The 13,364-nt window shown below is 39.1% G+C and overlaps 1 protein-coding gene across 2 annotated transcripts; it reads right to left on the bottom strand.

The window, feature by feature from the left end:
* Positions 1–189: 189 nt before the first annotated feature.
* Positions 190–12,570, bottom strand: LOC117296865 (organic cation transporter protein-like). 2 transcript variants are annotated; one of them, XM_033779958.1, is made up of 10 exons: positions 11,953–12,570; positions 7,450–7,596; positions 6,640–6,772; positions 5,958–6,126; positions 4,738–4,882; positions 3,115–3,215; positions 2,212–2,426; positions 1,460–1,568; positions 812–1,024; positions 190–452 (listed from the first exon to the last, which is right to left on the bottom strand). In XM_033779958.1, exons 1-10 carry the CDS (start codon positions 12,316–12,318, stop codon positions 323–325), a joined length of 1,728 nt encoding a protein of 575 aa, XP_033635849.1. In that variant the 5' UTR covers positions 12,319–12,570; the 3' UTR covers positions 190–322. The 2 variants fall into 2 exon arrangements, with proteins under 2 accessions (XP_033635849.1, XP_033635850.1); XM_033779959.1 differs by having other exon boundaries at positions 6,661–6,772.
* Between the last annotated feature and the right edge of the window lie 794 nt (positions 12,571–13,364).

The following is a 13,364-nucleotide window of genomic DNA, read 5'->3' as shown; positions in this document are numbered from 1 at the left end:
ACCTGTGAAAATTTGAGCTCAATTAGTCATCAAAGTTGCGAGATAATAATGAAAGAAAAGAAAAAAAAACACCCTTGTCACACGAGGTCTCGAAATCGAATTCGTGGAAAAATTCTTCTTTCACGAAAACTACATTACTTCAGAGGGAGCCGTTTCTCACAATGTTTTATACTATCAACCTCTCCCCATTATTCGTTACCAAGAAGGTAGTGCCTTTAAGATGCGTCTATAAAGTTGCATTTCTTAAAAAATTTAAACCAGTACCACATTCCATAAACGTCAGTGTAAAACAACGGCATGCCGTTTCCGAATTGAATTAAGACTACATGTTGAGCATCTTCATCTCGGAGCCTGCTGGATCTTCTTTCTCATCCCGATCGTCTTCGTCTTTGATTTGCTCAAACTTCTTTCCACATCCTGGAAACGCGACCATTTGGCGAAAAGTCATATTCCTATAAAAGAAAATCATAAAATAACAATAACTATAGTTTTTATATAGCGCATTTCATAATCACCATAATTGCGCTTTTATACATTAAATTCCTGGTTTATGATTATATATATTTACCTGTTTACGGAAACGGGTCAGACCCCACGGAACCCATAACCGGGTTGGCATCTTCGCTACCAACTATTTTATTTAGGGGTTCGCTCCGAAGTTTGGCAGCATATTGCGCCGCAGCACCTTGTATTCCATTCCATGGTGATATGTTAAAGGAGTTGATCTCATAATTTAAAATGTAGTCACACATACCTTGCAGGAAAACACGGTATGTGCGCTATATAAGAAGCTACTTTTACTATTACTCACTTGCCAAACGCTTCCCCCTCCTCCATGGTTTGAGGTAGCTTAGCTCCCAGTGTATCGGGCAGTAGAAGCGTGGAGACGCCAGCCAGCAGAGCAAAACTTCCAAATACAAGAAACGGAAGCTGGAAGAAAGTGACGTCACCAAGATAGAGGACATACGGGGAAGCAATGGAGCCTATACGGGACACGAAGGAGCCCATTCCTACACCTACATTCCTGGTGGTAAAGGAAACAGAGAACATGAGAACATACTGATTCACGAGAACATGGAACATTAAGTACTGATGTATCAGCTTCTAAAAATAATTATTAGCATAAAACCTTACTTGGTATTAACGAGTAATTGGGAGCTGTTGATAAAACATTGTGAGAAACGGCTCCCCGGCAAGTAACGTAGTTTTCAAGAAAGAAGTAATTTTCCACGAACTTTACTTCGAGACCTCATAATTAGATTTTGAGGTCTCGAAATCAAGCATCTGAAACCACAAAACTTCGTGTGACAAGGATGTTTTTTTCTTTCATTATTATCTCCAACTTTGATGACCGATTGAGCTCAAATTTTCACAGGTTTGTTATTTTATGCAAATGTTGAGATACAGCAATTACCAATAGTGTCAAGAGTCTTTAAACTTATAGACATTTTCATTTTACCTGACGGGCGTCGGGAAGAGTTCTATAGTGAAGAGGTAGACAATCGCATACGACCCTGAGATGCACAACTTGCCGATCATTGCGATAACTAATATTAAAGTGGTCGAATCTACGGACAAATATATAAATTATTTGATGATCAGGGCCAAATTCCATAGAGCTGCTAAACACAACAATTTGCTCAGCATGACTTTTCTTCATTGATAAAACAGGAATACCAACCAAATTTCCACGTGATTTTCAGGATTAGCAAACAAACAGCTGAATACCAGTAACAAGCAATACGCAACAAATGAAAGTTTGATTGATAATCCTGTTTTTATCAAGGACGAAATTTCAAGCTAAGCAAATTTCCGTGCTTAGCGGCTCTATGAAATTGGGCCCAGATGTTGGGAAAAAACGATGATGGGCCAATGAGCATCACCCTTTTCAGCCTGAACACCTGACGTCACACTGGAGGCCCGTGAATAACGCCAGAGAGTGGCCTCTAGCCTAGGTCATATTCCCGTCCATAATCACCTTTCACCTACATTAATTTCACACACAGTTGATCGAATCAAACATCATTTACATACACGTACAAGAACTGTATACAATACACAGGACACTGTAGGCAGACAACCGAAAGTGAACCTTCCATATCAGTGTTTTAATTGGTCGGAAGTGGTTTTTGTCAGCTGCACCAACAGTAAAGACAGGGTACCAGTGAGTCTACTGCCCTCCAGCCAAGGGCGCCCTACCTAAATACTTACCAGTTGGAATGGCCATCGCGAAGAGCAATGACACGCCCCCTGTCGTCATGAATATGCAAATCAGCCACTTCCGTCCGGTTCTATCCAATAGCAGCTGGCATACAATATAGGCGGGAATTTCGACGGCACCGGCGAGAAAGAACGCCAAGTACGGATCTGTGCCGAGATCCTCGGAGAAAAAGGAAAGACCGTAGTAAACTAGATTGTTGCTCAACCTGCAAGTAAATGGAGAAGATTGTAGTAAATTTAAAGGCAGTTGACACTGTTGATAATTGTCAAAGACCAGTCTTCTCACTTGGTGTATCTCAGCATATGCATAAAATAACAAACCTGTGAAAATTTGAGCTCAAATGGTCCTAGAAGTTGCGAGATAATAATAACAAACAAACACCCTTGTCACACGAATTTGTGTGCTTTCAGGTGCTTGATTTCGAGACTTCAAAATCTTATTCAGAGGTCTCGAAATCAAATTCGAGGAAAATGACTTCTTTCTCGAAAACGACGTTAGTTCTTAGGGAGCCGTTTCTCACAATGTTTTATACTATCAACCTTTCCCTAATACTAGTTACCAAAAAAACTGTTTATGCTTATATTATTTTGATTAATTACCAATAGTGGCCACTGCCTTTAACAAGGGGCAAAATAATCGTATAGATCCCTTGCATTTGCCGCCAACTTTGATGAAACGTGCAGGCGTAAAAGGTTATCATTGGCTAATAGCTGTTCGCAGTGCGTTATGAATGCACTTTTCATTGGTCTACATCAAAGATGACGTCATGTGCAATACATCATATTGGGCGCTTTGTGCAATAACAAGAGTTTGCTTTCAAATGAATCAAAAGAAGTTTTTGAAAGCTCAAAGAGTACACTATAATGGTTTACATTTGTGTTTTAAGAGCTCACCAAATAAAATAAATGACGAGAGTTTTCTTCCTCATGTTAGGATATCTCATCAGATCAAAGAAAGTATACGTCTTCACCGTCTTGGTTTCCTTTCCAATGATCTGAAATTAATTCAAAAACATTTTACCTGACATAATGCTTAAATGCATCAAATGTTTCTTAGATTGTGTATTCTAATTACGAGATAAAGGCAGTGGACACTATTGGTAATTACTCAAAATAATTGTCAGCATAAAACTTTCTTGATTACGAGTAATGGGGAGCTGTTGATAGTATAAAACATTGTGAGAAACGGCTCCCTCTGAAGTAACGTAGTTTTCGAGAAAGAAGCAATTTTCCACGGATTTGATTTCGAGACCTCAGATTAAGAACTTGCGGTCTCGAAATCAAGCATCTGAAAGCACACAACTTCGTTTGGCATGGGTGTTTTTTCTTTCATTTTTACCTCGCAACTTCGACGACCGACTGAGCTCAAATTTTCACAGCTTTGTTACTTTATGCATAATTATGTGGAGATATATACACAAAGTGAGAAGACTGGTCTTTGACAATTATCAATAGTGTCCAGTGTCTGTAAAGATGCTATGTCAGAATTTTACCCCAAACATTAAACAATTGATTTTTTGAGTGCATGGTATTTCACAGAGTATCACCCGCTCTAACGAAAACAACTTTTACTTTTAACGGGCAGGAACCATGAAAATTTTTTAAAACGTTTCTTATAAAACACATAAGAATTTGTCACGTGATATATTGTCGCTGATATTGAGCACTTTATTTCACTGCTACTAATAATTGGCGGACTTTTTCGAGCAATGAATGGCTCAAATGAAAGCTTGTAATTTTCTCGACCCCCATCAACATACTATTGAATTTTAAATCAAAATTTTGGGGTCAAATCGGCCAAAAAATCTGACATAGCATCTTTAACCTGAAATACTTATGCATCAAACGTTTCTTAGATTGTGTAGTCTAAAATTACGGATTAAGTTGTATGCAGCAGGGGTGTTTTTTTCTTCTTGCAACTGTTTTCATGACCAAGTGAGCCCAATATTTTGTATACAGGTTTGTTATTTTATGTATATTGAGTTAATACTGGTCTTTTACAATAAATAACAGTAACTGTTTAGGTAGGCTGGGTACAGTCGAGGGTCGTAGGCTTTGTCTAAAAATACCGCAAACAATTAAAGGCAGTGGACACTATTGGTAATTACTCAAAATAATTATCATCATAAAACCTTAATTGGTAACGAGTAACGGGGAGAGGTTGATGGTATAAAACATTGTGAGAAACGGCTCCCTCTGAAGTGACATAGTTTTCGAGAAAGAAGTAATTTTCCACGAATTTGATTTCGAGACCTCAAGTTTAGAACTTGAGGTCTCGAAATCAAGCATCTGAAAGCACACAACTTCGTGTGACAAGGGTGTTTTTTCTTTCATTATTATCTCGCAACTTCGACGACCGATTGAGCTCAAATTTTCACAGGTTTGTTATACTATGCATATGTTGAGATACACCGACTGTGAAGACTAGTCTTTGACAATTACCAATAGTGTCCACTGTCTTTAAATATGGCTGATATTTCTTGAGTTTGAATAGTATATGGATTTGTGAGTGTTTACCTTTTCCCCAGTTTGTGAAGAGTAGTCGCGAAATACACTTTCTGGTATCTTCACTTTGTTTATTTTTGCCGCCTTTCTGACGATTTTCTCTACTTCTGCCGTCTTGCCTTTAGATAGCAGCCACCTTGGAGACTCTGGTACGATACTAAAATGCAATACAAGAATAAACAAACTAAAAAACACACACCACAAACGTCAACAACAACAACAACACCAACACGGTGCACCCGATTCGACTACCCAACCCCGTTAAAAGCACTGCGGCCGATTTCACGAAACGTTAGGATTAATCCTAACTCGAGTTAGGACGAGTAACCCGTCCTAACTTAGGATAATAATAAAACAGTATTTATAAAGCGCCAAATTACCAAAGGATGCAAGGCGCTGAGAAGGAAAGAAGAGGGAAAAATACAGAACAAAGATAAAGATGACCAGCTACGAAGAGGCAAAAAGGTGGGTTTTGAGAGCACGTTTGAAGGCTGGGACACTGTTTGAGCTTCTGGTAAGGGTAGGTAGAGAATTCCATAGTCGGGGAGCAGCAATTGAAAATGCCCTATCACCTGCGAGTTTATGGGTTTTGTGAACTGAAAGGGATTTACCAGTAGAAGAGCGAAGAGAGTAAGAAGATGTCTGGAGTGAAAGGAGAGAGGAGAGATAATCCGGGGCACAGTGATTGAGGGATTTATATGTGTGGACCATTGTACGGAATTGAATGCGTTGGGCAACTGGAAGCCAGTGTAGTTGCTTGAGAAGTGGAGATGAGTGAGTGAATTTGGGCAGCTTAAAGATAAGTCTGGCACAGCAGTTTTGGAGCCGTTAAAGGCGGGAAACATCTTTCTATTTGGATACGGAAGTGAAGACAAGAAATTTGCCAATATTTCTCTTCCAAATAATTCAAATTCATAAAGGGTTGAAAACATGAAGCTTGTACTAAAATGATCTTGAAGTAAAGCCATTCCATTTAGTATAAAACTTAAGATGCAGTGTGAAGTATAGACTTCGCAATCACTCATCAAAGCAGAGCTCTCAAACAACAGCTGCCACAGGGCGCCGTATATGATAGTTATACGTAGCAGTCACGTTTCAAGCAAGCCTGTAAAATTTTACCGTATTATATGATATCACCCTCCACGTTTTTAACGTGGCGTGTCACATACAGGTGAGGCTAGTCATTAATGCAATGGACAGTTTCCTTCGGTGGTTTATAATTTATAACTTACAAATAGTATGCTAGGAAGATAATCGGTGGGATGGATATCGCCAGCTCAATGGTGTGCCAGTCCCGTAGTTTCCACGCTATCAACGCCATAGACATGTACCCAATGGTGTAGAAGTACTCGATGATTAGTCCTGCATTCGCACGCTGGCTCTTGCCAACCATCTCAGTGGCTGGAAAAGAGAATAGCACACCAAGCATTAAGCAGAGCAGAGAGGAGAATAAATGTAGACGTAGTCTCGGGACAAGTCTCTTCAGACATTGTGTTATGCTTTTGCTCCAAACCGCTTGGTCTTTTAATTTGTTTGACTTTTGTTTGATGCAAGTTTGCCCCAAACGGGCTGAAAAAAACAAACAATTCTTAGACTACGTAAAAAGCTACTATAAGAAAACATTTGAAACAGTGGGGCTTTATGAATTTATCTTTCTCTTTAACGAGTTTAGACTGTATGTAGGATAAAATCATGCAACGAGTTACAAAGTGGTGCAGTCATGGAATAAAATTATCCATTGTGATACAGGTAAATTTTTAGTTTTACAATATGATTACGTCTGTATACCTTTTTATAATGATTTTTTAGTTCTTAATTAACCCTTATATGCAGGCTCACCAAGGTAAATAAAGAGGGGGGGGGGGATAAAAAAAAACTTGCTTTACTTTCGCAATTCGCGTAAAGTATGCTAACCGGGCTTTACCAAACATTCACCTATTACTATGGCAACAACAAATGTTCCAGATGCAGAGACACCGAGTAGAAGTTGCATGAAACAGAAAAGGGCAAAGTGGGTGACGAACGACGCCCCAGTTCCGGCAGCAACCTGGGGGATAACACAAAAACACAAAAACACATTTAAAGATGTACATCGTTAAACTGCATCATTTCACTTTGAGGCACTGGACGCTATTGGTTACTGCTCAAAATAACTGTTGGCATAAAAACTTACTTGGTAATGAGCAATGAAGACATGTTGGTAAGATAAATCAAAGTGAGAAACGGCTCCCTCTGATGAAGTAACGTATTTTTTTTAGAAAGAAGTAATTTCGCACTATTTGAATTGAATTCGAAACCTCAGCTGAGGTAACGAATTCAAGCATTTCAAGACACCACACAATTTGTGCGACAAGAGTGTTACACTTCCGTTGCTGTCTCACAACATCGACGACCAATTTGAACCAAACATTTTCACAGGTTTGTTATTGTATGCATTATGTTGATATACACCAAGTGAGAAGACTTGTCTTTAGCTATTAATAAAGGTGTCCAGGGGTGGATTTCACAAAGAGTTAGGACCAGTTACTCGTCCTAAGTAAGGACTATCCATGCAATTTGTATATCTCATAGGACTAGTCCTAAGTTAGGACTAGTCCTAAATGTTTGTGAAATCGACCCCTGAACAGTGCCTTTATCCTCCATGATTCAATTGAAAAATTTGAACAAAATACAGAATTGACCAGAATTGACCAAGATTTATTCACCAGAAAACCTCACACTTACCATAAGAAGGATTGCCAATGTGAACGACTTCTTCCGTCCAGCAAAGTCAGCGAATTGGCCAAAGATTAAGGACCCCGTCATCTTACCGATGAGGACAAGTGTCTTAGATAACTGCCTCTTTACCTTGTTCTCGCACACCAAGTCCCACTAGAACATAAGCAGCAAATCGTATGAATAACAATAAACACTCGGAAATCGGATAATAATAATGAACCATTTTTGTAGAGCGCATATCACAATCACAGAGAAGTCTCATAATATGCGCTTTGAGATGAAAACAAAAGAGAAGTAAAAGTTAATAGAGATGTGAAGTAAATACAAAAGCAAAATTTAGTTGATACAGAAAGAAGTACTGAAGGCTATTGCAAAAATAAATGTGTTTTTAACTTTGTCTTAAATAAATTCAATGTTTGAGCTTGTTTAATATTGTCCGGAAGACTAATCCATAATTCTGCTGCTGCAAAAGCTCTGGGCCCATAAAATCTGGTAAAAGTCGAGGGATAAACTAAGAGAGACCTGGATTTAGAGCGGATATTACGAACTGAATGATATTTTTGGATGAGTTCCTGGAGATAGGTTGGGCCTTAAACCTTGCAAACATAAGACAGTTAATGAAAGTATCTTATACTGATTGTAAAGCCTCTTTCACATGAGAGCAATATAGCAAGGGTCACTTGCTAAATTGTAGCATGGTTGTAAAAAATTTCACACCATACCTCGTGTGAAAGGAAAACTATTTTTTGTTCTACTGTTCAAGTTCTCACGCAGAGAAAAACATTGCTACATTTTACAACCATGCTAAAATTAAGCAAGAGACCCCAAACTAAATTGCTGTCGTGTGATTTACACGTGTGTTACTTTAAAGGCCAGGCACGTATGCTTCGTTTTTGAAAGGGCAAGGGCACCAAGGCATGTTCTCCCTGGTAAAGGGCACCCTATATGAGGATGTTGTAAATTTCTACTGGAGTATTTCAAGGACACGATGTCAATGATCAAGGGTTAACAGGCATTAGACACTAATTAAATGGTAATTACCAAAAAATAATTGCTAGCAATTAAATGGTAATAACTAAAAAATATTTGCTAGCAGTTAAATGGTAATTACTAAAAAATAATTGCTAGCATACAAACTTTTGGAGAGCTGTTGATAGTAGAAAACCTTCGTAAAGTCAAATATACATGAGTAACAAACATTATTAGTTTTTTCCAATAACAATTAAATCTCAGTGACTTTTTTTTATTATGCACAGCTATATTGGCGTCTTAAAGGGTATATGTACTTTTTCCTAACAAAAAACACAATGTCCACAGATATACGTTAAACTTACACAGTTTGAAGATTATGATAGTAGAAAGCTTCCCTTAAAATTTTACCAACTGAGGTGCTGTAGTTTTTGAGAAATGAGTAAAAGTAATAATTTTCGTCTCCGTTTTAGCATGTAAAAACGTATATTAACCAGTTATGCTATGGTTTTGGTATAATATCATAACTGGTTAAGGGGATTTTACATGCTAAAATAATTTTGGTCTCATGAGACCAAAACTATTTTGTGACTTGTTTTACTCATTTCTCAAAAACTGCACATCCTAAGTTAGTAATATTTGAAGGGGAAGCTTTCCACTATCATTATTTTCAAACCCTGTAAGTACCCGAATCCTTTAAAGGATTTGGGTACTTTTTCAAAATCAGCACCCGAATCCTTTAAAGGATTTGGGTACTTTTTCAAAATGTCCACAGATTTACATTAAACTTGCAGGGTTTGAAGATAATGATAGTGGAAAGCTTCCTTTCAAATATTACTTACTGAGGTGCTGTAGTTTTTGAGAAATGAGTAAAACAATGTCATGAAAATACGTTTGTAAATGATAAAAATAATTTTCGTCTCATGAGATGAACATTATTTTCAAGACATTGTTTTACTCATTTCCCCAAAACTACAGCACCTCAGCACGTAGTATTTTCAGGGAAGCTTTCTATCTATCATTATCTTCAAACTGTGTAAGTTTAGTGTAAATCTGTGGACATCGTGTTTTTTGTCCTACAAAAGTTACATATACCCTTTAAGGCTGGGTCACACTGTAGCGAATAGGGGGTACGGCAAGCTGCGTTAAGCTGCGATTTGCAATTTTGAATTTGCCGCCAATCATCGTGTGGTGCCGTCAACTGTCGCTAACGAAAACCAGCGACCGTAAACGGCCGCAAAAATCAGTCGCGTCCGTCGGCAAATTTTCAACATGTTGAAAATACTACGACGCCCAAAAAGAAATCTTTGTGATTCCGCTCAGATTTCGTTGGAGAACGCAAGCCTCAATTCATTGACGCAGACGGCCGCAATTATCAGTCGCATGACGTTTCCATGCCGTACGATTCCGTCTCTAGTCGTTTGGAGGTCGTCACAATCTCGTTGATAGTCGTTTCCTGAGTGGATGACCAGGACATCACGTGAGGAGTGGGGACGCCAAACTCGACTATTTATACGACCCGCAACACAGACAGACTTTGACGTCGGCCGTTCAGTCACGTCACGTCGCCTCCACCCACCGTCAGCTGCCGTTCCCTGCCGCAAGCCAATCCGCCGAATCGCGTTCTCACCCGTCCGCGAATTTTGATTTTGCCCCTTTCGCTTTGTCGCCAACGTTTTTAAATTCTCACGTTCGTCACATTCCGTTGGGTATTCGCCGCTATGTAAGCCAGCCTTTAAAAGAGTCGTGCACTATTTTGCTTTGTTTAATATCAGAGGGATAATATGGGTGGGTCTGTTTTTTAAATATGATGTTTACACAAAAATCTGCCCAAACAAACAACAAAATAACAACAATAAACCAACGCCCCCGTAGATATATGGAATGATACAGTCTATGATCTCACAGACAAAGGCTCAGCAGGTTACTGCACTGTAAAAAAAAACTTGTGAAATGTTGAAACAAACAAAAATAATAAAATAGATAACAGCAATACACCAACGCCCCGTAGATTTGTGGTATGATACAGGGTGCGTTCGATTAGCTTCCCCGGGTCGACCCCGGTGTGTGGCGTTTCTTTTTCCAGGACGAACGTGTGCAGATAATTACCCACGTTCGTCCTGAAAAAAAAAAAACCGCCACACACCGGGGTCGACACAGGGAAGCTAAACGAACGCACCCATAGTCGTTGATCTCAAAGACTTTGGCTCATCTAGGTTACTGCACTTTAAAAAAATACCTGATGAAATAAAAACAATTTGTCATGTCACACTCGAAAGAAAAAAGTACCCAGTGTTGCGTAAAAATGTTACTCTTTGTGATGTTCAAAAGGGAATGTGGTGGTTTGAAGGGTAAAACGCTACGCAACAGGGGTTATCGATCTATGCATCAACTTTCTCGCCAAACCCCATAGTGTCAAACTGTACTCACCAAATAGCTACCTTAATACTTGGTAGTTGGGCAACATAACCCGAAGTGTTGAGTAAAAAAAAAATGTGCATTTTGGCCGCAAACACGGACCATATTAAAAAACAAATACCCTGTAATTACAACTATGCTGTTGTAAAAAGGCAGTGGACACTACTGGTAATAACGTTAAATAATTATTAGCATAAAACCGTACTTGGTAACAAGTAATGGGGAGAGGTTGATGGTATAAAACATTGTGAGAAAGAAATAATTTTCCAGGAATTTGATCTCGAGACCTTAGAATAAGATTTTGAGGTCTCGAAATCAAGCATGTGGAAGCACACAACTTCGTGTGACAAGAGTGTTTGTTTATTAATATTATCTCGCAACTTCGACGACCAATTGAGCTTAAAAATTCACAGGTTTGTTATTTTATGCATGTTGAAACACAGCAAGTGAGAAGACCGGTCTTAGACAATTACCAATAGTGTCGCATAACTGGGGGGACAGGTCCTTTACGCACGCTGGACCATTCCTATGGAATCAGTTGCCAAAACACATTCGGGATAGTGGCACCGTGGACACTTTTAAAGACAAATTGAAATTTCATTTGTTTCAAACAGCTTTTCAGTAGTTTATTTTGTTTTCCCGATGTTCACTCTTCCCTCTGTTGATTTGTTTCTGTTTTCTTCTTTTCATGCGCTTTGAGCACCCTGTTAGGTGGATACATGCGCAATATCCTTATTGTTATTATTATTAAAAGTGAGTGAAAAAGTGGTGGCAGGATACGAACATTTTTCCAGGGTCGGTAGAGAACGAGACGAATGATATTATTTTTAAGGATCCTTTTGATAGCCGCCCACTCCATGATGCAGAAAAAATGAGAAGTTTAGCTGTAAGAAAATTGTTCGTCTTGAATAAAACATCGTCTGCATGGTGGTGGCTGGGGTAGTGTGGGAAATTTGAATTGAAGATTAAATCAACACATGTTTTAGTTTAGTTTTATTACGCTTTACACTGGTATACAAATTATAGATAAATTAAGATTCAAAGAATCAAAATAGATTGAAATGAATGTGGAAACTTGAGCCCTTGTTCTATCATGCTTAAACCCCATCCCGGGAATCTCACCTCAGAAACGGCAGTTTTAGTGTACGAAGTCGAATCGTACACCCATTCATCGCATGGAATAGTATCCCGTGGTTCGTCCGGACTACACTCCACACCACCGGGGCCGATGGAAATGTTGTACCGTCTACAGCTGTCCCAGCTCCCGTCATCTTTCCTCGGCACTGCGCACGACATTAAAGCCTCCTGGGAGGTATTGTAGGTGTACCCATCGTAGAGGCTACAATGATGGTCTGGTGAAGCACTGAGGAAGGTATTACCGAGGCTATGCCAGGCACATGGGATGGCCAGGAGGCATAGAGTGAAATAAACCACCTTCTGGTATCTACCAAAATCGCCTAAGTACTTCAGAGCTTCGTCGAAATGCATGGTGACTTCTAAGTTAGTTACGAGCTGCACAGGAATCTGTGATTAACTGAGTGCACACTGTGATCCATGAACACACAACTGCGAAATGGGGCTTTTATTGTGGCATACAGAAACTAAGAACCATGATTAATTCTATCAACCAGATGCTACACAGAATAAATGTTTTCCGGTCTACTGACGTAACTATGTCAAATCACTGTGGCGTATAACCTTTGATTGAGAACTTTGTGATTCTACGGCTGAGAAAAGGCTTTAAATAAGGTTTTAAAAAGAGAGTTCGGAATCTTTAACAAAAAGCTCAGGGTGCCACGTGGGCGTTCTCAATGTGGTGCGGTACTGCCCCCCATGTCCTATTGTGACGGTCTTTTATACTATTAAACTAATGGTCTTTATCCCTGAATGCAAATAGTAGGATGGGCTGAAAAAGGTTGACTCAACAGAGGGCGCTATCAGAATAAATTTCTGTGCAATTTCGTTGGTTGACAGAATCTCCGGGCTCTGGCTGGGAAGTAATTTTTTGAATTCAAACTCACCCAGTTTATTTTCAAACTTCATGGAAACAGTACAGGCTTCTGGTGAGATGCCTGATGACAGAAAAAAAACATAACATAAGCAGGAACACCCGGGCGGACAAATGGACAATACAAAGATGTTAATAGGACGCGGTTTTCAGATTTGTTTGATGTGCTTAAAGGCAGTGGTCACTATTGGTAATTACTCAAAATATTTATTAGCATAAAACCTTACTTGGTAACGAGTAATGGGGAGAGGTTGGTAGTGTAAAACATTGTGAGAAACGGCTACATCTGAAGTGCCATAGTTTTCGAGAAAGAAGTAATTTTCCATGAATTTGATTTCGAGACCTCAGATTTAGAACTTGAGGTCTCGAAATTAACCATCTAAACTCACACAACTTCGTGTGACAAGGGTGTTTTTTCTTTCATTATTATCTCGCAAGTTCGATGACCGATTGAGCTCAAATTTTCACAGGTTTGTTATTGTATGTATATTGTATGTATATTATGATACACATACTGTGAAGGCTA

The sequence above is a fragment of the Asterias rubens genome, chromosome 11 (assembly GCF_902459465.1).
Source record: "Asterias rubens chromosome 11, eAstRub1.3, whole genome shotgun sequence".
Taxonomy (NCBI): Eukaryota; Metazoa; Echinodermata; class Asteroidea; order Forcipulatida; family Asteriidae; genus Asterias; species Asterias rubens.
The sequence above is the reverse complement of the archived record's forward strand: the minus strand, read 5'-3'. Positions and strand labels throughout refer to the sequence as shown.